Here is a 22,268-nt window from a genome sequence, read left to right on the forward strand (position 1 = left end):
ATTGCGTTTTGTTTACTTCTGTCTGGCTACGTTTGACAGTCACGGCCTGCCGTAGTTGCCGGATACTGGAGGTCAGCCGGAGGAGGTGTGCGTTGAAAGCATCTACAGCGAAATGTCATGAAAGTACCGAAATGAAAGGAATTAACATAACTTCAGAAATTGTGTACTTTAAACGACTGTTGACTGTATCGCAGTTGGGAGGGAAACTAAAATAGTTGAAAGGAGAACCAAGCTCCAGAAGAATCTTGAGAAAACCTTCCGTCCGTTTTGTCCTACAAAGAGCCGCCGACAGTTGATAGTGCGAGGTGCACTGCGCAGGCCTGACATTGCATTAGCCACATAAAAGATTGCTGTGTCGGACGGCACCTGAAATAGCAAATGATATTTATGAAAGACTTTGATTTGTGAATAAATAAGCAGTTGCAAAGATGAGAAAGGACGTAAGGATATTACTCGTCGGGGAGCGTAAGTACCCTATTTCATATTGACAGCCTGCTTTTGGGGTTTATGATTACTTGACATTATTAGGTAATGCTAACTTGCTTGCTAGCATTAAGCTGTATTAGTTAGCTGGATGGACTATTTATTTAATTAATTAGCTAATGCAACATTGAACTAGTGTATTTATATTATTCTCTAGCTAAACTAGTGGACTGTCGTTTGCAACCGGTGCTTGTAATCGGCAGAGAATTAGGGATGTTCATTGTACCTGACTTGTCAGTGTAAAAAGCAATTTTAGGCTCAATGTTTTGCAGGAGAAGTGACATTTTCATACTTATCACATAAGTTTCTGCGCTTTCTTAAGGTACTGAAAATCACAATGTGGAAATGTCTGTCTATAGTAGGGTTTCTGTCTGGTGACCTTGCTCAAAATGCAGCTCAAATGTTCCCCCTACAATCCAAGTTATTGGATTGACTCTCCTTTGGTAGTAGGAAATGTGTAAAGACAAATGTGAGACAACAGTTATGGGTTGAACTCGTCCAATTTTCATGTTTGCTTTCTTTCTGACACACTCAGTTTATCGTCAAGACTATTTTTATAGCAGGATGGTGAGATGCAGGTTGGCCTACATAGCCACATTCTTTTTGGGGTTGACAGCTCTGTTGAGTGCAGTCAAAACCCTACGTGCACATGCCTGTGTTTGTGAGTCCTTTCTAAGGAGGCTATAAAAAGAATAATTTCACTTCCGACCTCTATTATTACTAATAATATGGTTAGGTTGTATGTGCATATTTCATTGTCATGGTCTTCAGTTTTGTTTTGGGTTTTTTTATTTGTCAGGAGAGAAGCTGTAAGCTTCCATGTAGGTCTCCTCTTTCATTATATAGCATTTATTAACACAACTTTTGTTGCTCTGTGACAACAGCCACTCTGGCCCTCCTCCCTCTCCTTGCATACTATGCTTTGACCAAGGAATGAAACTTATTCACCTACCTGCCACAGGACACTACAAATGTCAGCTGTCCCTATCTATTATTCTGTGTCACGCATCACATAACAGCATTAACTGTCAAGGGGTGATGGTTAAGGTCAATAGTATCATAGTCCTTGAGGTGTCTTTAGGCTTTGTCTCTTGTCTCCACAGCTAAAGTGGGGAAAACGTCCCTGATCATGTCATTGGTCAGTGAGGAGTTCCCTGATGAGGTAAGAAACCGTACAACACATCACATATGTCTGCCACTTCAGTACTAATGCTTTTAAAGTTGTCATTGGGTTTCTTCCCAATGCTGTCAAAGAACACTTGGGCTCAGTAACCTCTCGTATAAACTGTGATAAATAAATGAACACAATAGTGTCTAAAAAGAAAAGATGGAATATTGACATCCAAACAAAGATTTTCCTTTCATCCTATGGAATAGGCTTAGCGGGATATGGTTCCCTTCTTGAATGCCTAGTTGTTTGAGCTTCCCTCGCTGTTTCTGCCTGACAGGTTCCCCTTCGAGCCGAGGAGATCACAATCCCTGCAGACGTCACCCCAGAGAGAGTCCCCACACACATAGTGGACTACTCAGGTAATTCCTACAACCCATTCAGTGCAGTCAGAAGTTAAGCGTCCAACAATAAGGACCATGGTATCAAAAATAAAAGGCTCGTGGATTGGTAACTGTCTGCTGATCTTTTGACTCTTCTTCCCTCCTCAGAAGCAGAGCAGTCTGATGAACAGCTGTATCAGGAAATCTCTAAGGTTGGTCTGACGTCACTGAAACCCTGTTACGGATTTAAAAAATGACCTCCGCTGAGAGTAACAGTTCTCTTCCTCTTCACAGGCAAACGTTATCTGCATAGTGTACTCTGTCAACAACAAGAAGTCCATTGAGAAGGTCTGTTCGGCTTCATTTGTCAATTTCTCTGTACTTTCTCACTTGCTGTGCTCTCTCTCTCTGTCTCTCTCTCTCTCAAGATTTGAGTAGATCATAAACGTTGATTGATGGACGTCCTGATTTAGCAACTGCAATCTGCCATCAGGCTGCCTGCCATATTGATTCAAAGAGAGTGTCTGTGCTGGACCTCTGATGCAGTGTGTTCTGTGTTCTGTCTCCTAGGTGACAAGCCATTGGATTCCCCTTATAAATGACAGGACGGACAAGGATAGCAGGTGCGTGCGTGCGTTCGGTCAGGGGCCGTATTCACACAGTGATGGCTATGGGTCTTGCTAAGCCCCATATCGAACCTGCAGCTGGGGCAGCAACTGACCTCTTTAACTCTGGCAGCCAGTCTTGGATTCAGAAGTGGTCCACTTGCTAGAAGCTGTGACTTTGACACCAATCCTGCTGTGTCGAGTTGGTTCTGTTGGTTTCTGAAGTCACTGAAAAGCCAAGGCCCACATCTATATCCCCCTTTGTGTGTCAACGGTGTAAAAGTGTTATTTTGAAAATACAAGGATCGACAAGATGGAGTGACCATTTTTTTCTATAGGACTAACAGAAGAGATACTGTAGTCAACTAACAGTTGTAAATAGCATGACAGTACCCTCTTTGCCTCCTCCTGGTATTGATTTAATAGAAATGATGAATGTCAGTACTAGGTATGGTGATATGTTGAGAATTTTGAGACCTGACTTGACCCAGGATGAGTAAAGCCGCTGTCCAGGTCTGCTCTGATGACCAGTGGTCAGGGAGTTGTGATGCTCCATCAGAACATGGTTGACTGATCGCTTTCCTAAAGGGGCTGTACAGTGTTCTTACCGCAGCTAGCTAAGTTAGCCTAAGATGCTACTGTGCTGCTGTTGCAGGGTTCCTCTGATCCTGGTGGGGAACAAGTCTGACCTGGTGGAGCACAGCAGTATGGAGACCATTCTGCCCATCATGAACCAGTATTCCGACATAGAGACCTGCGTGGAGGTAAGAGATACCAGCGGTGCCTACCTCCTCCTAGTTTGGACCCACAACAATGGTGTTTGGAGAGGGCACACGCACTCCTGTTTTATCTATCCCTGTTTACTCTATAACAGTGTTGTAGCCGTACTACAGTACTCTCAAAGTACTTAATCCAGAACTCTAATCACAACAAAACAATCCTCAACTGTTGTCACTATAACCCAAAACCCTTTCAAATAGAACTTTAAGAGCTGTTATTCTGTCCTGAATGTGATATTGATTCAGTACCATAGAAAATCCCATTGATGGATGCACCTTTGTACTGAAAACCGCTAGCTCCGAGTTGCCTGCTGGACGTAATAGACCACTAGCAGCTCCTAATGTTTCAGCACAACTCCTGACTGCGGTTCGAATTCAATGTCTAGTAATGAGCGAATGCCCTGCTGAACCCAGCTTGTGCAGAGGCGCACTGGTGTCATGGAGGATGTTGGACTCTCTCCCACATGGGCTCATGTGACAGCCCAGTCATGCTCTCCCTGCCTGGATTACTTTACAGGCTAATAGGAGGAGAGGAAGACTGGTGGACGTGTGAGGGAGCACACACACTCTCTCACACACACACACACACACACAGACAGACAGACAGACAGACAGACAGAGACAGACAGATTCATATTCAGAGTCGAGTCAGGCCGTGTGTGACAGAGACGTCAAACTCCCTGGCAGTTTGTTCCTTGTCTGTTCTTGCAGGAGTCGTTGGTTTAGAATACTGTCCTCTTCTGAGTCAAGCTGTCTCATGTCAGTCAGTGGGAAACCTCCTTCTGGCGCTTAGGAGCCACAGAGCAGCACACCCTTTTGTCGCTAGTTGTATCCATGTCTCTTATTAGACTACTGTACCTGACATTGTGTGTTTTTACATGAAGTTATTAAGATTAAGCCACCACTGTGACCGACGTCCACCATTCTGATGGCTGGTTTGCTCATAAAAGCCTCATTGTAGGGTTAGGGTATCGCAACATATCTCTCCTGATAATCTCTCATATTAAAACTCTCACAGCCCAGTCAGTAGTTAATGTCCAAACGACTAACTTGTACTGCCTCTATGGAATAGTGCATTTCCTGTTGTTGTTGGAAGTAAGATGTCCATGTTTTAATTATATATATATATATATTTTTTTTTTTGCTCCTCAGTGTTCTGCTAAAAACCTGAAGAACATTTCTGAGCTCTTCTATTACGCCCAGAAGGCCGTGCTCCACCCTACTGGACCCCTGTACTGCCCAGAGGAGAAGGAGGTGAGCCCTGCCTAGGCAGCGGGACCAGAATACCCCCACGGGCAACATGAACCATCAACGGTCTGAGATGTAGTCATTCTTCCACTGACTTCCTGTATTTTGCGTTTGGGGACAGATGAAGCCGTCTTGCATCAAGTCTCTCACTCGCATCTTCAAAGTGTCGGATCTTGACAACGACGGCATCCTCAACGACAATGAACTCAACTTCTTCCAGGTACGTGCTGTCTCCTGTTTGGTTTATGCGACTGCGTGCTGCGTTTCATTTCTGCGGGAAACCTGCCGACTGCCGACTCCAACACATGTGGCCCGTAGAACCTGATTAGCTTCATGATTCAAGTTATTACTGGAAGACGCTGCTTTATTTAGCACCAGCAGCAGTTCAGTCAGTCCGGTAGTCTTTGACGTTGTGAGTGCAAGAGAGAGTGAGAGCGAAACAAAGACAAAACACACGCATGCATTTCTCTGCGCGTAACACCCCGTGTGTGGTGTTGTGTCGCAGAGGACGTGTTTCAACACACCGCTGGCGCCCCAGGCCTTGGAGGACGTGAAGAACGTGGTGAGGAAGAACATGACGGACGGCGTGAAGGACAACGGCCTCACACTCAAAGGTGAGGCGGGACGGCTCACGTCCGCTGTGTCTCTCGCTCGCACGCACACAGACTTGGTAAGCTAAGCTCATGGCTTCTGTTGGACCAGGGTTCCTGTTCCTGCACACGCTCTTCATCCAGAGGGGCCGCCACGAGACCACCTGGACGGTGCTGCGGAGGTTCGGCTACGACGACGACCTGGAGCTCACCCAGGAGTACCTCTTCCCCCTGTGAGGGCGCACCCCCTGAACACTCCTCAACATGCTCATGACTTCCAAACAAACAATGAGTTTTAAGCATTGAGGAGGGACAATTTTAGTCTTGGTCTGTTCTGATGGAGTTATTCCTGTGTTGTGTTCCGGACTTTTCCAGAATGAAGATCCCTCTGGACTGCACCACAGAGCTAAACCACAATGCATACCTTTTCCTCCAGAGTGTCTTCGACAAGCATGATAAAGTGAGTCTGCGAAATTGCCTTTTTGATCCCTACCTCTACTTTTTAATAGGGCCTTCTTCATGATTGATAACGGTCTCTGTGTGTGTGTGTGTGTGTGTCTAACTCCAGGACAGAGACTGTGCCTTGTCTCCAGACGAGGTGAAGGACTTGTTTAAGATCTTCCCCTACATGCCTTGGGGCCCTGACGTCAACAACACCGTTTGTACCAACGAGCAGGGCTGGATTACCTACCAGGGATACCTCTCCCAGTGGACGTGAGTTACAGCCTCACACACTCCCTCATACACACGTACACTCGCACACGCTTACATGCACACACGTACCGACACATGTACACACAAACATCCACACAAATGCGTATTGCCACACATACACACACACCAGGGTTTTTCCTGGAACAGAATGAGCCTTTGGGTGGTGTGCATCCAACACACACGTATATACACACACACACACACACACACATCCACACCTATGTACACACACATCCACAGTTGGCTTGCCGTCTGTCTCCCCCGCCAGGCTAACGACCTACCTGGACGTACAGAGGTGTTTGGAGTACATGGGCTACCTGGGCTACTCCATCATCTGCGAACAGGAGTCTCAGGCTGCAGCCATCACAGGTGAAACCCATAGTCTGTGTATGTGTGTGTGTGTTGAGCTCCCTGTCCCGCCGCGGTGTGCGCGCGTCCCCCCCCCCCTGTCCTCACACATGCGACCGTCTGCCCCTCCCCAGTGACTCGTAACAAGCGCATCGACCTGCAGAAGAAGCAGACCCAGCGCAGCGTGTTCCGCTGCAACATCCTGGGAGGCCGTGGCAGCGGGAAGAGTGCCTTCCTGCAGGCCTTCCTGGGCCGGAACCTTCAGGTGGGGCCTCCACACCGCCGGAGAGCAGAGTCTCGTTTGTCTCTCGCTCTCGGTCACTCTTTCTTTTTTTCAGTCAGTCAGTCAGTCGGTAACTCACTTAGTCACTCACTCACTCTCATTTCAGTCAGTCAGTCAATTTTTTCACTCAGTCAGTCAGTCAGTCACTTACAAACAGCTTACGGTCACATTGATTTGTTTCGAGACTGTTCATGGTCGGTAGGGGATTCTGAACTCTCAGACAGCAGGCCCTGACCGCGTTCGTCCGTCCCTCTCCGCAGAAACAGAGGAAGATCCGTGAGGACCACAAGTCACTCTACGCCATCAGCACCACCTACGTCTACGGCCAGGAGAAGTACCTGCTGGTGAGAGAGATTACACTTCTAGAAGCTCCGCTGTGTTGTTGCTGTGGTTCTTATCCTGACATCTGCTCTCTCTCTCGCTCTCTCCTGCTTTCTCTCTCCCATGCTCTCCTGCGCTCTCTCTCTCCTGCGCTCTCTCTCTCTCCTACGCTCTCTATCTGTCCTGCGTTCTCTCTCTGTCCTGTGCTCTCTCCTGCGCTCTCTCTCCTGCGCTCTCTCTTCTGCGCTCTCTCTCTCCTGCGCTCTCTCTCCTGTGCTCTCTCTCTCCTGTGCTCTCTCCTGTGCTCTATCCTGCGCTCTCTCTCCTGCGCTCTCTCTCCTGCGTTCTCTCTCTTGATCTCTTTCTCCTCCCCCCCTCCATCATAGCTCCACGAGGTCATGCCAGATTTTGACTTCCTCTCCGAGACAGACCTGGCATGTGACGTTGTCTGCTTGGTGTACGACGTCAACAACCCCCGCTCGTTCGAGTACTGCGCCAAAGTCTACAAGGTACGAGCGCCACTGAGCGCCTTCGCGTTGGTCTAACCCTCACGAAATGGCTCCATTGAATGGTTTCGAAGAACGGCGTTTCTCCACAACTCACTGTCGACCCTCGCCCCCCCCCCCCCCCCCCCCCCCCCGCAGCAATACTTCATGGACAGCAAGACGCCGTGCATGATGATCGCGGCCAAGTCGGACCTGCACGAGGCCCGCCAGCATCACACCCTGACGCCGCTGGAGTTCTGCCGCAAGCACAAGCTCCACCCCCCTCAGCCCTTCACCTGCAACACGGCGGAGGCGCCCGGCAGAGACATATACACCAAACTCACCACCATGGCCATGTACCCGTGAGTACACACACACACCTGCACCTACCCCTCACCGACTGTGCCCCCTTCTGTTCCCTCACCCCTCCCCCCATCATCCCTCCATGTCCCCTGGCCCCTGCACAGGATGTCCCCCCCCTCAGGATGTGTGTTGTCCCCACCCCCATCCCCCCCACCCCCATTCTCTCCTAGCGTCTCTTCAGCTTTCTTCAAAGGCTCAGCTGCGATATGCAGGCAGTGTGCTGTAGACCGTGCTGCAGCTTTGCTCCCTTGGGCTTTTGGTTCAGACCCTGTAGCCTTGGTTTAAAAGGCAGAATGAATGAACCAAACAAACAAAGCGAATCCACTGTTGGGGATGGCTTGTGGCAGGCCTTAGAGGAAAAGCCCCACAGTCAGATGGTTCTGCATACGGCGATATTGACTGTATACTGAGCCAGGGTTGCTAATTAGGATATTGGACATTAATGGAGATTAATGACGGTTTCATGAAGTTCGCCTTTACATCCCATCTTAAAGGTGATGGACTCCAGTCACTAAAACCATTGCATGTTCAGTCTTAAATGGATTACAGGGAGTCAGTCTTCCTGTAAATAGTCACCCTGGAGCGAAAGCTGCAGGTTCAGCTGTCTTCTAGATGCGCCTCAGACGAACAGCTAATGAGACGTGGACACACTGGAACAGTCAGCCGTCACGAGTCCGTTCAATAGTGGTTGCTAGCGCGATCCGTCTTCGCCGAACCAGAGTAGCGTGACTCAGTCACCCGGGCTTAAAGGAAGATGGGTGTTGTGAACAGAACATCCAAAACATCTGAAGGCCGGGTTCTGAGAGCACCGCGGAGCTTAGTTTTGCTGAAGGGGGAATCCTGTCTCCTCTCTTTCTTTGCCCATCTTTTATCCTCTGTGAGTTCGCCCCCCTTTTCCTAAAATGTGTTTAGTAACTCTGAAAATGTACGGCCTCTTTTAGAAAATATCAGATTTTTTAGTTAAGTAGGAGAAAGGAATGAGTACCGAACTTTTCAAAAGCTTGACTAATGTTCTCTCACGAAATAGTTGCTTGTGATCAGGCTGCCTTGGAAACAGTGGGCCGCCCGGCCTAATAGCAGTTGTGAGGACCCCTCACTTTCTCCATGTGTAAATGCATGTATACACGTGTGTGTGTGTGTCTCTCCACAGCCACGCCCGCCTCCGCTGCATGTGCTCCTGCAACCGGTGCACCTTCTGCATCGCTCAGAACATCCTCAGGTCCCAGCTTCTGAGGACGGTCAAGGCCAAACTCTACCGTGTGGTTCTCAACAGGTCCTCGTCTCTCTCCACCACAGTGGTTTAACCTAGACCGCCCCTCCCATTCCTCCCTTTTCCTGTCCCTCTCTCTCCCCCTCTGCCGACTCTCTGGTAGGGACAGGGACTGCTAACGGTAGCTATCTACCAGTGGTGAAGGGGTCAGCGTCTCCTCAGGGGTCAGCCTGTCTGTGTATCCACTCCTCAGAGCAGGGACGCTGCTGGGGGGTTAGGCTGCAACTCTTAACGACTGAGAGCCCAACTCTTAGCTTCCGACTACCTCATTTGCGACCACACGGTGGGGGAGGAAGGGTTTAGGGGAGGAGCACAGTGGTTAGAGCGCTTGACTGTGGCCTCAAAGGTCGCCGGTTCACATTCCCCCTGAACCAAACGTTGTTTTCGCGTAAAAGCGTTCCCGCTAATTCATGACACGACAGTGCCCTGTCTCCTCATAAGGCTTTGTTATATGAAACACGTGTGTGCTTGGCAGCCCTGTATGGTGGTTGGAGTTGTGACCTTGTATCCTGGTCTGTGCCCCAGGCCCACTCAGCCCTCCCTGACCCAGCGCCTCGCCCTGATCTCTGCCTCCACGCTGCGCCGCCTGACCCCCACACTCCTAACCAGGGAGGTACCCCGGGGGCCCCCCCACGTCCTGTTAGAACCGCCCTGTCTGTGCATGTCTGCCGGCCGATGTCTGTCGTTCATTGGCCGCGAGCGTGACCTCGATGATATCGGTGATGGAACGCTACTCAGACTCTGAACTAACCGCATGGGTTTCTTCTGTTAAGAAAAGCACCTCACAAGTTGGAGGTTTAGACCAGCCTCGTTGTTGAATGTGGTGTCGCCTGTCATGCGAGGTGGATATGCAAATAGTAGGCTAAATCGACCACATCATCTACATGGCGAGGGTCAAATGTAACCAGCGCTTGTGTTCTGGTTGGTTCATTTGACTGTTTGCCATCACGCTGGAAACCTTACAGCAGTCTGCCTGTCACTCCCTAGTCTTTACTAATGGAGACGCATATCTAACATAGATCAAAAGTGGGCTGCTTGCATGTTTAGTTTTTCCTCCTTTGTCTGTTTCGATGCCTGTAGACTGCCTGACTGGATTTCTGTGGTGTTTTCAGTGTGAAACGATTCGTACACCTGAAGTCTGTACCCACATTTGGACAACTTTAAAAAATAGTACATTACATAGGACTAGTCTTGTTCTTTCAAACAAATATGAGTGTCTCTTTATGGAGCTCAATCAGAGCACATACTGTAGCTCCATTGCCTTCGTTTACTCAAGCTCGAAAAACACGACTCCGTTATGTTGTTCTACATTCAAAGTTGTCTGGTGAGTTCAAACGGATGAAGCACACATTGAATGCTCCAATAACATATTTTCCTAGTTTTCTCATTCCCATGATCAGTATCACACATTGACCGTGTCTGAATCCCACGTTCATTTCATAGAGCCGTGTTTTGTCTGTCTCGTTTTCTTCCGTCCTTCCACCCCACAGGTGTTCATCCACTCGTGTCTGGCTGCCCCTCTTTCTCTTCCTGTTGCATGTGTTTACCTTCTGCTAACTCGCCCTGTTCCCTCATGCATGCGTTGTCTGCCTGTTTTCCTGCCTGTCTGCCTGCCTGCCTGCATCTCTGTCCCTAACCCTCTGTTTGTACAAAGGGCTCTGTCCTTGTCCATAGCTCAACATCGCCCCCTAAGGGAGAAACGTTGTAGCCCACTAAAAGCAGAAAGCGGTGTAAAGACCACCTGGTCTGTATGTGGTGGGATTCAGCTAATTGTATCTCAGTGCAGGGTCTGAATGGCCCACCTCTGTAAGCCTGACACGGCATTGTGCGTGTACAATAGAGGACTGTGTTGGATGTGTGTACTGTATATTGGTTAGTGGCCAGGCTGACAAAGGGCTTTGGGGCTAGGTGTGCAGGGACCCAGGCACGCCTACTCTAATACTGGTGTCTGACAATGCTGGACTAACTCTTTTGTTGTTCTTTGAACCTTTTTAGAAGAGGGGGTTAACATACCAATAATGGCACGTCACTAAAATACATTTGGCTAACTGCCTGACAGTTGGGGCCACACACAGCACTCCACAGTACAAACTTTTGGTTTTGAAATGAGTACGCTAATTCAATAGTCTCTCTCAAAAAAAGAGAATATTCTGTCCACGAGGCCCCACCAGTGTTTAGACTTGACTGCGGTTCGTGGTGGAGGGAGACAACATTTAGTAAGTCGTACGTACACAATAGTGGTTCACCGTGTGCATTGCACCCAGGTATTGTTGGGTGGTGGTGTGGTTTCGTTTTGAGTGGTGGTGTGGTTTCGTTTGTGTGTGTGTGTGTGTGTGTGTGCAAGCATCGTGTGTGTGTGTGCCGTCCAAGGTTGTTGGGCAGCGTCAGGGGCCTGCCTGGCTGACGAGGAGCCACAGCCTGGTCCAGCAGGGGCCCCGTCATCACTGCCGTAGAGGAGTCCATCTACATGCAGCTTTCTGTGGAGCTCTCTGTGCACCTGCACAGGTAACACACACGCCAGATGGGTTAGTCGCCATGGGACTATGAAGGGTGTGTGTGTGTGTGTGTGGGGGGGGCGGGGATGAGGATGTACTTGGGCTTTAGCGGGCCGCTGTTTGTAAGTAGAGTGTGGCTATGTTGTTGTCAAACAAGTGTGTCTAACATGAAGCCCATGAATATTTCAAGGAAGATTTCCAGGGAGTCCATACAGTCATGGTCATTTTATAGTCACATTTATTTCCTGCAATTCTTTACTTTACATCGGTAGTAAGTTAAAAGTTTCTGTCAATAGCCTATGGCTGAGTTTGCTTGCTTTATTGTTGCGCTGATGTGGAAAGTCTGGTCTGGTCTGCTTTGGTGTGACATGTTCTGGTCTGGTATGTTCTGGTATGTTCTGGCCTAGTCTGGTCTGGTGTGTTCTGGTCTTGTGTGGTGTGTTCTAGTCTGGTCTGCTTGTAAAGAGGACTGGTGCTGGTGTGCAAATTGGAGTGTGTGAGAGTCTAGTGAATTTACATTTTAGTGTGTGAATCCAGCATTTTTTCCCTCAGCTTTACATGTACTCTTTGTATGTGCAGTTCACATCTCGCAGGTTTCTTCCAAGCTTTCTCTAAGCCTCTTGCTCCGACACGTCTTCAGTCGTGGTTAGGATATTTCTTTCTGCCCTCTGTCCGAGCTGAAGTAGCCACATGATAAAGTTAAGGACTTTTACAAACCAAACACTACCCTTTTCTGTGTTTCCATATTATAATTTTTTTGTCCATTTCAAAAATAGTTCTTCTTTTGCCTTAAGGACGCAACCTAACAACTCACCCCTCCCCATTCATCTTGTCTCTAGTCCATCTATCTCTTCGCCCCCTCTGTTCTCTGTGATCCTATCATTGTCAGGTCTGGGCCAAATGACCAACCAAAGAGCACGTTCCTATCATCACCTCCTCTCATCAGGAGAGGAAATACCTTCTCTTTGTTCCTGTGTGTTTCTTCTGAGGTCATTTAAGGAAGTTCCCAGCTTGGAGAACTGTGACTTTGGTTTGCCATTTTGTCAACAGACCCATTTGTTGAAAATCATGTTTTGATTTGTACTGATCTGCTTCCTCCTCCTCCTGTTTTTCTCTCTCTGTCTCTCTCTGTCTCTCTCTGTCTCTCTCTGTCTTTCTCTCTCTGTCTCTCTGTCTTTTTCTCAGACACATGGCTCAGGTGGACCTGAAGAGCTCTACGTTCTGGCTGAGGGCGAGCGTGGGTGCCACCGTGTGTGCGGTGCTGGGCTTTGCCATGTACAGAGCTCTCCTCAAACAACGATGATCAGCTGCCAGACATGAGGCAACTAACCGCCCCGTGGTCCCTCAGCCCTGTTGCCCCCCCCACTTTTCCTTCATGGATGACAAAATGCCCAACCATTGTCCTGCCCACCTGAACCATACCCCTTCTCCATAGGAGAGAACAAACGAGAAATCATAGATGCATTTTATATATTTGAAACTGAACTGAGTGTCATTTTGCAACTATATGTCTGTTTTTTCCGGGGTTATTTTTTTCCTTTTTTGGGGAAGGGGGGAACATCAGCTCACCACCGTCTAATCGGTCACAGGCTATCTGGGATCTTGTGCTCTTGTCTAGTCATGGGGGTTTTCTCTGGTCAGACAGTACTAGCAGTAGTTGCTGGTTGTTTTTAAAGTACATAGTAACATAACCCGGCTTTTTTTCTCAGGTCAGTATTAGCTAGCTGGTCATATCCAGGCCAGAGAGAGCAGAGGGCAGCCGCACTCAGAACCCACTTCAAAAGGGACTGAACAACATTGTTTATAGTTATGTATGTATATATTATATTACCAGGGTACTACTTAGGAGTACCTGATGAGAACACATTAAGAACAAAAGCTTGCCACAGTGAATGAAGGGTTCAGCTCCTCACCCAGACTGCACAACAGGGTTGTCGTTCATCAAAGCCATTTTCAACGTCAAAGAAGTCATGGGTTTCTGTGCACATTTCACCTGTATTAATTTATTAACCTTATTTTGTGTGTCTGTTTGAACAGTTTGCTCATCGTCGCATGAAGCACATACAGCTGCAAGGAACTTTATATTTTCCATGTATTTTTGTATCTGGTATTATCAAAGCCGTCTCCACCATAAATGTCAATCCTGTGCTTCTTGGGTTTTTATTTTCCGCTTTTGAGATAGAATTTTTGCCTCTTATATTTTTATGAAGTTAGACACTACTGTCGAGCCTGTAGAGAGGATTCTGTTATTAACAGCCATTCTGTGCACCTTTCCCAGCCTGAACCATGGAACTGTTTATTCTCAGAACTGACTTTTCCAACATTTACAATAAAGAACTGTGTGATCTGACAGTGTGTCTCTGCGTAAGTATATGAATACGGTTGTGTGTATTTGTTTAATTTCTCATCAAGTCCTCCACCTTTACAGTACCCCTAGTAGAAACACACAAACTTTTTTTAAATGCCATGGATTCAGTAACTAGTTGAACAACAGTCCAACAATGACACTATTCTTGGTAGTTTTTCAGTGGGTTTATATACAGTAAATGGAGACAAAGGATTTTATGTGTGTTGGAATAGAGAAGTGAGTGGAGGATGGTGATGCATCCCCTGCTCTCTGCTGCTGAGAGGAGGAAGTCAAGCCAACTCTCAGAGAGGCACTGTACCACAACTAATGACACGTTTTGGATTTAGTCTACTTCAAACCCAAATCAATGGCAGGGAAATATTTGCTTCATGAAGGATTCTTAAAGAAGAGGAAAGATATTCTGGTGAGAAATGTAACGTTCATGTTTATTGGAATCGGTACTGTTATCTGTGACTACGATTACAACTGTACAGCTGTAAAGTATAAATCTGGGATAAAGATTTTTCAGTGGAGATTGCATGCAGTATGTACACAAATGTTATTACCGGATGGTATTGAGCAGAATTTAGTATTGTTGACCCAGTGATACTGTACCTTGCTGAATATCTTGTTTTTTAATCATGTGTTAGAAGTTGACGTGGGCAACATACTGGTTCAGGCTCCAGAACACAACACTATTCTTCTACACTAAAAAAGATGGAAGTGCCGTAAGTAGGGGATTCTGGAACAGGGCTAACAGCTTAACCAATGTGTTTGGGTTTTGGACCTGTGCTGCATTTATTAGACAAGATTGCTTAGTGAATTTGCTTTCATATACTTCACAGCTGCACCTCAGAGGGCTCTACTACATCTACACTGTGAGTCCCACAGCTCTTTCTTACAAAAAGGGAAATAAGACCATCCATAGGCCGGTGCTTGACTTTGGCATTTTGATTTCATTCACATTCGTTATTGATATTTTATTGATAAGACTATCATGTCGGGGCAGGTGCAGTCTGTCCGCGAGGTCCAGAAGGAGGGGACAAAGCACTATGTGTTTGAGATCACCATGACGAATGGGAGGAAGAAAGTGCTGGTGAGTGTCACTCACGGTCATACTGTTTCCAGTTCATCTTCACAGCAAACACGGGGTTTGTCTGGTTGTGGGGCTGCTTTCTCTTAGGATGTTGCCTTTCACTCGGAACTAACGGGGGACAGAATGACCAATAATACAAATACCAGTTTCACAGTAATTTATTATTTATGTATTTATTATTGATTTTTATGATGTAACATTAACGTATTAGGTTATGGTTAGAGTAGAGTAGGGTTTTGGTTAAAGTTTGGTGTAAGAGTATTGAGCACAGAAGCTAAACTGTGAACCTACACTTAAACTAAATGTGACTTTCCACATTTGACCTTCCACACCGTGATCGTGTGTCTGCAGGCTGCAGAAACGGCTGCTCTGAGGACGGAGTGGATCCGTCACCTCTGGAGGGCGATGCACATGACCTCTCCAGGGGGAACTGACCCTGGCAGCTCATGGTAACATTACTGTTCAGTCCCCATCTGCTCTTATATCCTAAACCAGACAAAATTAGTGGTAGAAGACGTACTTTACTGATACCCAAGGAGAAAAAAAACAACTGATGAGAGGTTATGTGATGTGTGTATTACACCATGATTTTCATGTTTTACTCCATGTACAGCCCAGTGTATGGACAGTATTTTGTATGTATTTTTTCTTCTTTTTGTGTTTGTATATTCCGTATTTTGTATTGGCAATCTGTTTTTGTTGCTCCAATGTGTTACAAATACCATGGATAATAGTTTATGACATGATTAGTGTGACCTGTGTCCAGTTCGCCGATTTCACCAAGCTTGCTTACCTCGACTGCTCCAAAACATAAATGGCTTTGTCCATGGCTATGGCTTTGGTTTATTCAAGATCATCTATTTTGAACTTCTGCCAAAACATTTTGTGTTTCAGGCAAGAGGAGTGTGACTGCATCTATGACTCTCCAGTCTCTGCCCATCCACTCTCCTATGAGGACCAGGACCAAGACCAAGACCAAGACCAAGACCATGACCAGGACCAAGGAAACTGGAGCCTGTCAGTGTCCTCCTATGAGGGTCTCAGCAATGAGGAGGCCATTTACCAGAACACCGTCTCATCTCATATTTCATTTTCTGATGAAAGGGACCACCACTGCAGGCTCGATCTGCCAAGGGGGAGTTGTGAACAGACAACAGAGGTGGTGGAGGGAGTCTATGATGTTCTACCTGCCAGAAATTGTGAGTTCTACTTTTATGATCTCTCACTTGACAGAAGTGGAAGGTTGCATTTTTATTCAGTAAACTATTGTGTAGAGATGTCATCATCTTCATTGCAGTTGTTTTTAATAAGTGGGTTGAATTGTATTCCCTCTGTAGCTTCGTATCAAATTAACCAATCCAGACCAGACATGACACAGCGAGAAAGCCTCTATGATGTGCCTCTCAACAACAGACGGGCCAGTGAGCGCCGAGGTGAGAAACCCATTATGACAGACATTTCTTACAAAACATTCAGAAGGTTTTAACTGTCACAAGCCATGGTGTCTACTTGCAAGGCCATCCATGCATATGTGCTTTCCTCCTCAGCATACAGAGCAGAGGTTACTGAGAGTGTCTATGACGTGCCAAACTCCTTACTGAGGAAAAGGTCTGAATACACATCAGGTAGATTCTTTTAACGTTCTTTTTTCTGTTTACTTCAATCCTGACTGCTTAGATTCAAAGTCACTCCAGATTTATTTTTATTTTGTCCGCTTCCAAAAGAAGCGGACAAAATAAATAAATATTTTTTGTAAAAAAGAAATCTCTTAGAATGCTTAGTTAATTAATTACAATGTATATGTATTTTTTTCTTCACAAAATTGGGCCCATGAAGAGGTCAGTGGTCTTTAACCACTGATCAATTAACCATAACTGATGATTACTTTATTACTTTTTAACTATTTGTAATGCTCTGAATATAATAAACAATGTTTGAATACCCTGCTATATTAGCTCATGAGAACATGGACGTCAGGGCCATTTCTAGGAGCCATATCTAAAGACTAAAGAAACGCTATCTAGCACCATGAATACAGCTTCTTCTGTCTGTGCTTGCGAAGGTTGTGTTGATGTCACCCCCTAACATTGCTTATGGGAGTAAAACCTCCCATATTGTGATACTATTTAACTGTCCTTCATTTCTGTATTCTTTGTCCAGTCTTCTGTGATACTCAACTTGAGTGTATCAGACACCTGCACATTACATATATGTAATAAATATGTTGATTTTGTCTTGAACTTGTACTTAGCAATCCACTTCATTGACTTTGTACTTTCACAGCAATTGGGAACAAACAAATACATCTTCACCCCCCAACTATTTTTCCCTTGCGCACCCTATCCACTTACTCTTTTACCTACAGTTTTACCAGGGTAGTATACAATACATACTAAAACATATCTCTCTCTCTCTTTGCAGAGCCCCACTCTGGGAAAGAACCACAGGCTGTAGGACATCTGGAGGACATGATGGCCTGCCTGGGAGTAGACCGTAGACCCAGTGGGGGAGGGCCTGGCGGGCCAGGGAGGGATGCTATGTGAGGCCAGAGGGAGAAGGTTCTGTGGAGCCCCACAAGCTAAAAGACTTCTAAGGCCCCCCGGCATAGGCCTGGGCTGGACGAACAACCATGTGCTCTTAAATTCTGATTTGTGGCATGTGTAGCTCTTATGCTTTTTTCATATGGAAGCAATGTACATTTTTAGAATCTATTCTGAAGATCTGAATCAAGGGAATTTTATTGCATTGGATTGCAATGGAGACAAAGCACAGACACGGAACCATATTATTATTATTACCTTTTAAATACACAAGCAAACACAGATACTGGGACTTTCCATGTAAGTGGTTGAAGCATTTTCATATACCTGTACACAGACGTGAACATTGTATAATGTACATAGATTAAAATGACAAATATAATAGGCATCACTCATAGACAGTAGCAGCCATATTTGTATAAGATATAGTGTGAATTGATGAATTCATTTCAGATGTTAGCATGTTTGTAAGTGATTTGGTTTGTTCTATAATAAAGCAAGCTTGCAGCACAATACCCATATGTAAACTAGATACTCACAAATAACTTAACTAAAAAACACTTAATATATGGCAAACAAATGATTTATAGTTAAGTGTGTTAGTTTACATCCGTGAAAGTGTTTTTATTATATCATAATTTACTAGTTACTAGTGTAGATGCAGAACTGTTTTGAGTGTTAGGTTTTTAGAGTTATTGCTGAATCCAGCAACAACTTACTTGGTCCATGATTTTAGACATTTTCATTGACATTGAAGGTTAAAATTCTCATTGTACCAGGAAGCCACCGGCTACCTTGACAGGAAAAAGCATACATGTAGAACTCCATGGAGACAGTGGAAAGTGCCATAGGTAGTTACACAAGGACAAGTCAATGAAAAGCACTCTCGAGGTTAAGGTTGGCGTCAGACTGATGGGAACTTAATGCACGTAACACGTGACAGACTGGGAGGAGTCAACGCAGGTGGCGTTGACGCTAGCGTGCGGGGGCGCCCTGTGGGGCCTGCTCAGCGAGGAACTCGTCCAGCACGCGGATGATGCTGCAAGCCTCGGGGAAGCCGGCGTGCTCGGCTTGGGCGTTCTGCAGCAGCACATCCCCGTTACCACAGCCCTGCAGGAACAAGCAGCAGCGGAACAGAGCGTAGTGACTCATCTCAGCCTGCCGGATGAACCGCTTCAGACTGTTCATGTCCTGGATGGCCTGGAGGCGGGGTTGGGGGCAGAGAAGGGTGGATTAAAGACTATGCAGATGACAGGTGCCAATAGGACTGAGACCGTGTTTAGGATCCTGTAGAAGGATCTGTGGGATGTATGTGACGGTGCTTATCTAGCGTGCATCTCTCTGCCCACCTTGAGTTTGAAGTTCTCCAGGATCTGTCGGAGGAGGAAGGGGTTAAAGCGCTCTGCTGCGTTCAGGAAAGCCTGGATCCATTCATCACAGAAGCGGTTACTGACTGTCGGAGGAAGAGAGGACGGAGACCGTGTTGCTACGGCGTGTGTTTGAGAGGCAAGGAGGCGTTTAAGTCACACTACACACCTGTGTTGGGCCATGTGTGTGTGTGTGTTCAGAGAAGCAGCACTACCCATCTGTAGATAGGCACTTGTCAGGCATATGAATGTATGTGTGGGGTTAACCAGACAGTCCCACCCACCGGTGTTGGAGAGTGTGGGGGGGCTGGTGGAGCAGTCTATGGTCAGGTCGCTGGGTGGGTCCTCTGAGATGGCCTTACACAGGGAGGCCGTGGTGGTGTCTTCCTGGACTAAACCCTGAAGACTGGCGGCCTTGATGAACCTGACAACACAACACAATAAAGGGTTGCAGGCGTCAGCGCTGTTATCACAAGGTGTTTACACTTTCGCATCTTACGGAAAATAAGCCGCGGCTTGTACTCCGATTTTACAGTTTTCTTGTGCGGCTTATATTTTGAAGCGGCTTATAGTCTGGTTTTAGAACAAAAAAGTGGCTTTGTCTCAAGATCTCTACAGACGGTGCAGCTAATTTAATTCTCAACACTTGAACGGGGGCTTATTACTTGAAAGAGGAATGATTCGTAATGTAAAAGTGCATATTATATTCCAGTGCGGCTTGTACTCCGATTTACAAACTCAAAGTCCTCATTCTGGGGGGGTGCGGCTTATACACGATGCGGCTTATTTTCCATAAAATACGGTTGTGTCAAGAGTAGTGTTGGGGTATACTATAATAGAGTTAGAGTATAGTAACCGCTTTAGAGTTTAGAGTAATGTAACTCACCTGGCCACATCAGCTTTGGTGCTGTCATCTGTGTTAATGACGTCCACAGGTGTGTGACTTAGAGCCTGTCATAAAACAGCATAGCGCTGTGAACAATGTCAAACTTGGCACTACTGTATACAGTTGTAAAGTGTCACCTCAGCCTTGACATGGACCATTTTCCACTCATGACCACTGGGTAAACACACCAACAATACATTTGGTATGAGATTAAGTGATCTGTGTTGAAACTGGGTGAACCCTTTGCATTTTGACAGATGTAAACAATCCAGTAGATGTCTGGGATGCGATCATGTGATTGTCCACTATTGTTTTCACTTCCTTGTTCACATTTGTTTTGGCAACACGTACTGTAGTACGTTGTGTTGAATCAACAGCAAGTGTATGGAAAGAAATGCATGGTGACAAGAGGGCTCCAAGAGTAGTGGATCAGTACTCCAATGACTCATCTTGGGTTATCTTATGCTCGCTCACATAAGCTACGACAAGGGGTTAATGGTGACTCACGGCATGTAACAGGAAGCTGATGCTTCCTTGGACCAGCTGAACCACTCGGTGCATGTGCATGACGGACTCCTCGTACCACCTGCTCAGGTAAGGCCGCACTTCTGTCTCCAGATTCTGCAGCTAAGAGGAGGTGGGAAGATGAGCGACCTAAGACAACCAAAAAACAGATAGAGCAGTGGCACAGTGTTGCTGTTTACTGTACCTCTGGTGTCTGTAGGCTGCTCTGTATGCCTTGCACGTATTTGTCCAGCTCCAGTCTGAATGTATGAGCCATTAAGGAAAGCATTGAGTCTGACCATTTATTCCATCATCAGTTGTATTTTGGTCTTCATTCAAACGTATTGAATCCACAGAACCACCAATGTCTATGAGCCTGTGAAGGATATAGGTTGAGGCCTTTCTCCGACCCTCCCATGAGACACACGACATAGCCGTTTCCGTCAGCGTCGGGCTGTTCAGGGGACCTCTCTTGCTCCAGGAGGCAGCAGTAGCAGCCCACAGCCTGCTCCGGAACACTGGGGAGGGGCACCACGTCATATCATTATTAGAGGAACATCCATGGCTTCAGTATCCCTACACTTGGATCTCATATGCAGTGTAAAATTAATACAGGGACTGATTTGGAATGCGGCCCCAAGTAGGACATCACCTGAGCTCCACAGTGGCGATGTTACCCATGCCCCCCAGCAGGGCTCCTTTGCTCAGCCTCCGCGAGATGTAGCATCTCAGCTCAGGCTCCGCCTCCGACGGCAGGCTGCTATCTACTAGGGTCAGACTGTGGGAGGGGTAAGAGTTAGTTAATATGAGTTAGCGGGCAGCCATGGCCAATGAGGTGGAGATCAAAGGCAGCCGATGGTAAAAAGCCACATCCACACCATGGCTAGATACAGAGAGAGCAAGTCTCCCAGTTCCATTTCTGAGTCGCAGAGTGTACTGTTCTTATTATAAACTCCAAAGGAGGTAAGTAGGTAGACTTTGTGACTCAGTACAGCCATTACACCAAAAGCAGACAAGACACAGCTCTGTCGTTGATTGGATTCCAGCAGCCCGATGGATACACCAAAGCACGACACTGAAAGCCACAAAAGTACGATTACTACAGCGACGAGAGTGGGACCTTTGGTTACCTAAAGTCCTCCTGACTGGTAGTGGACTCTGTTCTTCTCTGGCTCCAAGCCACATTGTCTCCAGTTGCCTCAGATCTAGACAATCGATAGTTAACTCACGACTTGGTGGACATTGGAAAACAAATGGCCTGCACTGTGCAGGTCAAAGGTTGTGTCACATTTTGGACGTTGTAAATGCATGTTTGTGTCTTGACAGACTACCCAACTTGTTGGCATTATTTGAACATGCAAGCCAAATAAAACGGACAATGTATTACAATATTCTCATTTGTACTACTGTTGCACATCTGTCTTTTTATTGATCGGAGTTAAAAAACGATTCAATAGGGAGTCTACGAAGACATATCTACACACATTACGTTTAGCGTAGACGTTTACCTCGGAATAAGACGTGTGCATGCATAACCTTTGCATATATTGGACCAAAAGCTACTAGGTTGCACAGATAAAATATGCAAACATAACGTAACGAAAGATAAGAAAGACAACTCGATGTAACTTGATAGCAAATTGGCCTAGAAATCCTAGTTTGCTGGGCATCTTACCTGGTGCCTTGGTAAAGGTAAATGGTGTAGTAACAGTTCAGTTGTTTTTGATTATATCCTGTTATCTCTTCATTGTCAAAATCATCCTTTTCGTCCACGTCAATTGAATCCTGAAAGGAGGAGGTCTGAGAGGTAAACATTATTCCTTGACACGTAGCTTCAAGAAATATAGTGGAATGCCGTTTGATATTTGTAGGACGCAGGTTTAGACCGGAAAAAATAATACACACATAATGATTGTGGAAAGACTACGAACAGGTGTTGCAGTGAATTACACTCTTATCCACTCTTCAGTAGATCAGTGATCAGAGTCGGCCATGCGCACTGATCCTCAGTATGTCCGTCCCTTTTCATGATCCGTAATTTGATTGCTACGTA

At 46.3% G+C, this 22,268-nt stretch overlaps 3 protein-coding genes across 7 annotated transcripts; 2 read left to right on the forward strand and 1 right to left on the reverse strand.

The window, feature by feature from the left end:
- The first annotated feature begins 45 nt into the window (after window positions 1-45).
- Window positions 46-13,825, forward strand: rhot1a (ras homolog family member T1a). 4 transcript variants are annotated; one of them, XR_009928527.1, is made up of 21 exons: window positions 46-465; window positions 1,587-1,645; window positions 1,932-2,013; window positions 2,143-2,186; window positions 2,269-2,322; window positions 2,545-2,597; window positions 3,235-3,343; window positions 4,511-4,612; window positions 4,728-4,826; window positions 5,112-5,220; window positions 5,309-5,429; window positions 5,572-5,656; window positions 5,765-5,910; window positions 6,179-6,279; window positions 6,393-6,523; window positions 6,802-6,885; window positions 7,249-7,371; window positions 7,507-7,709; window positions 8,861-8,983; window positions 9,506-11,485; window positions 12,661-13,825. XR_009928527.1 is itself a non-coding variant. In XM_062451688.1 (20 exons), the coding sequence occupies exons 1-20, from the start codon at window positions 429-431 to the stop codon at window positions 12,776-12,778; spliced, it is 1,983 nt and encodes a 660-aa protein (XP_062307672.1). In that variant the 5' UTR covers window positions 46-428; the 3' UTR covers window positions 12,779-13,825. The 4 variants fall into 4 exon arrangements, 2 of the variants coding, with proteins under 2 accessions (XP_062307672.1, XP_062307683.1); XR_009928529.1 differs by lacking the exon at window positions 8,861-8,983; XM_062451688.1 differs by lacking the exon at window positions 9,506-11,485.
- Window positions 13,826-14,094: 269 nt separating this feature from the next.
- LOC134012033 (uncharacterized) lies at window positions 14,095-17,971 on the forward strand. Its single transcript, XM_062451643.1, has 9 exons — window positions 14,095-14,246; window positions 14,473-14,550; window positions 14,668-14,700; window positions 14,832-14,918; window positions 15,270-15,367; window positions 15,813-16,117; window positions 16,256-16,351; window positions 16,466-16,543; window positions 17,340-17,971. The coding sequence occupies exons 1-9, from the start codon at window positions 14,190-14,192 to the stop codon at window positions 17,459-17,461; spliced, it is 954 nt and encodes a 317-aa protein (XP_062307627.1). The 5' UTR covers window positions 14,095-14,189; the 3' UTR covers window positions 17,462-17,971.
- Window positions 17,941-22,162, reverse strand: c2h17orf75 (chromosome 2 C17orf75 homolog). Of its 2 annotated transcripts, XM_062451623.1 has the most exons (10): window positions 21,891-22,159; window positions 21,346-21,420; window positions 20,868-20,993; window positions 20,603-20,733; window positions 20,421-20,479; window positions 20,219-20,338; window positions 19,712-19,776; window positions 19,110-19,249; window positions 18,808-18,911; window positions 17,941-18,658 (listed from the first exon to the last, which is right to left on the reverse strand). In XM_062451623.1, exons 1-10 carry the CDS (start codon window positions 22,028-22,030, stop codon window positions 18,434-18,436), a joined length of 1,185 nt encoding a protein of 394 aa, XP_062307607.1. In that variant the 5' UTR covers window positions 22,031-22,159; the 3' UTR covers window positions 17,941-18,433. The 2 variants fall into 2 exon arrangements, with proteins under 2 accessions (XP_062307607.1, XP_062307615.1); XM_062451631.1 differs by lacking the exon at window positions 21,346-21,420 and having other exon boundaries at window positions 21,891-22,162.
- Window positions 22,163-22,268: the final 106 nt, after the last annotated feature.

Source organism: Osmerus eperlanus, chromosome 2, assembly GCF_963692335.1.
Source record: "Osmerus eperlanus chromosome 2, fOsmEpe2.1, whole genome shotgun sequence".
NCBI classification, from domain to species: domain Eukaryota; kingdom Metazoa; phylum Chordata; class Actinopteri; order Osmeriformes; family Osmeridae; genus Osmerus; species Osmerus eperlanus.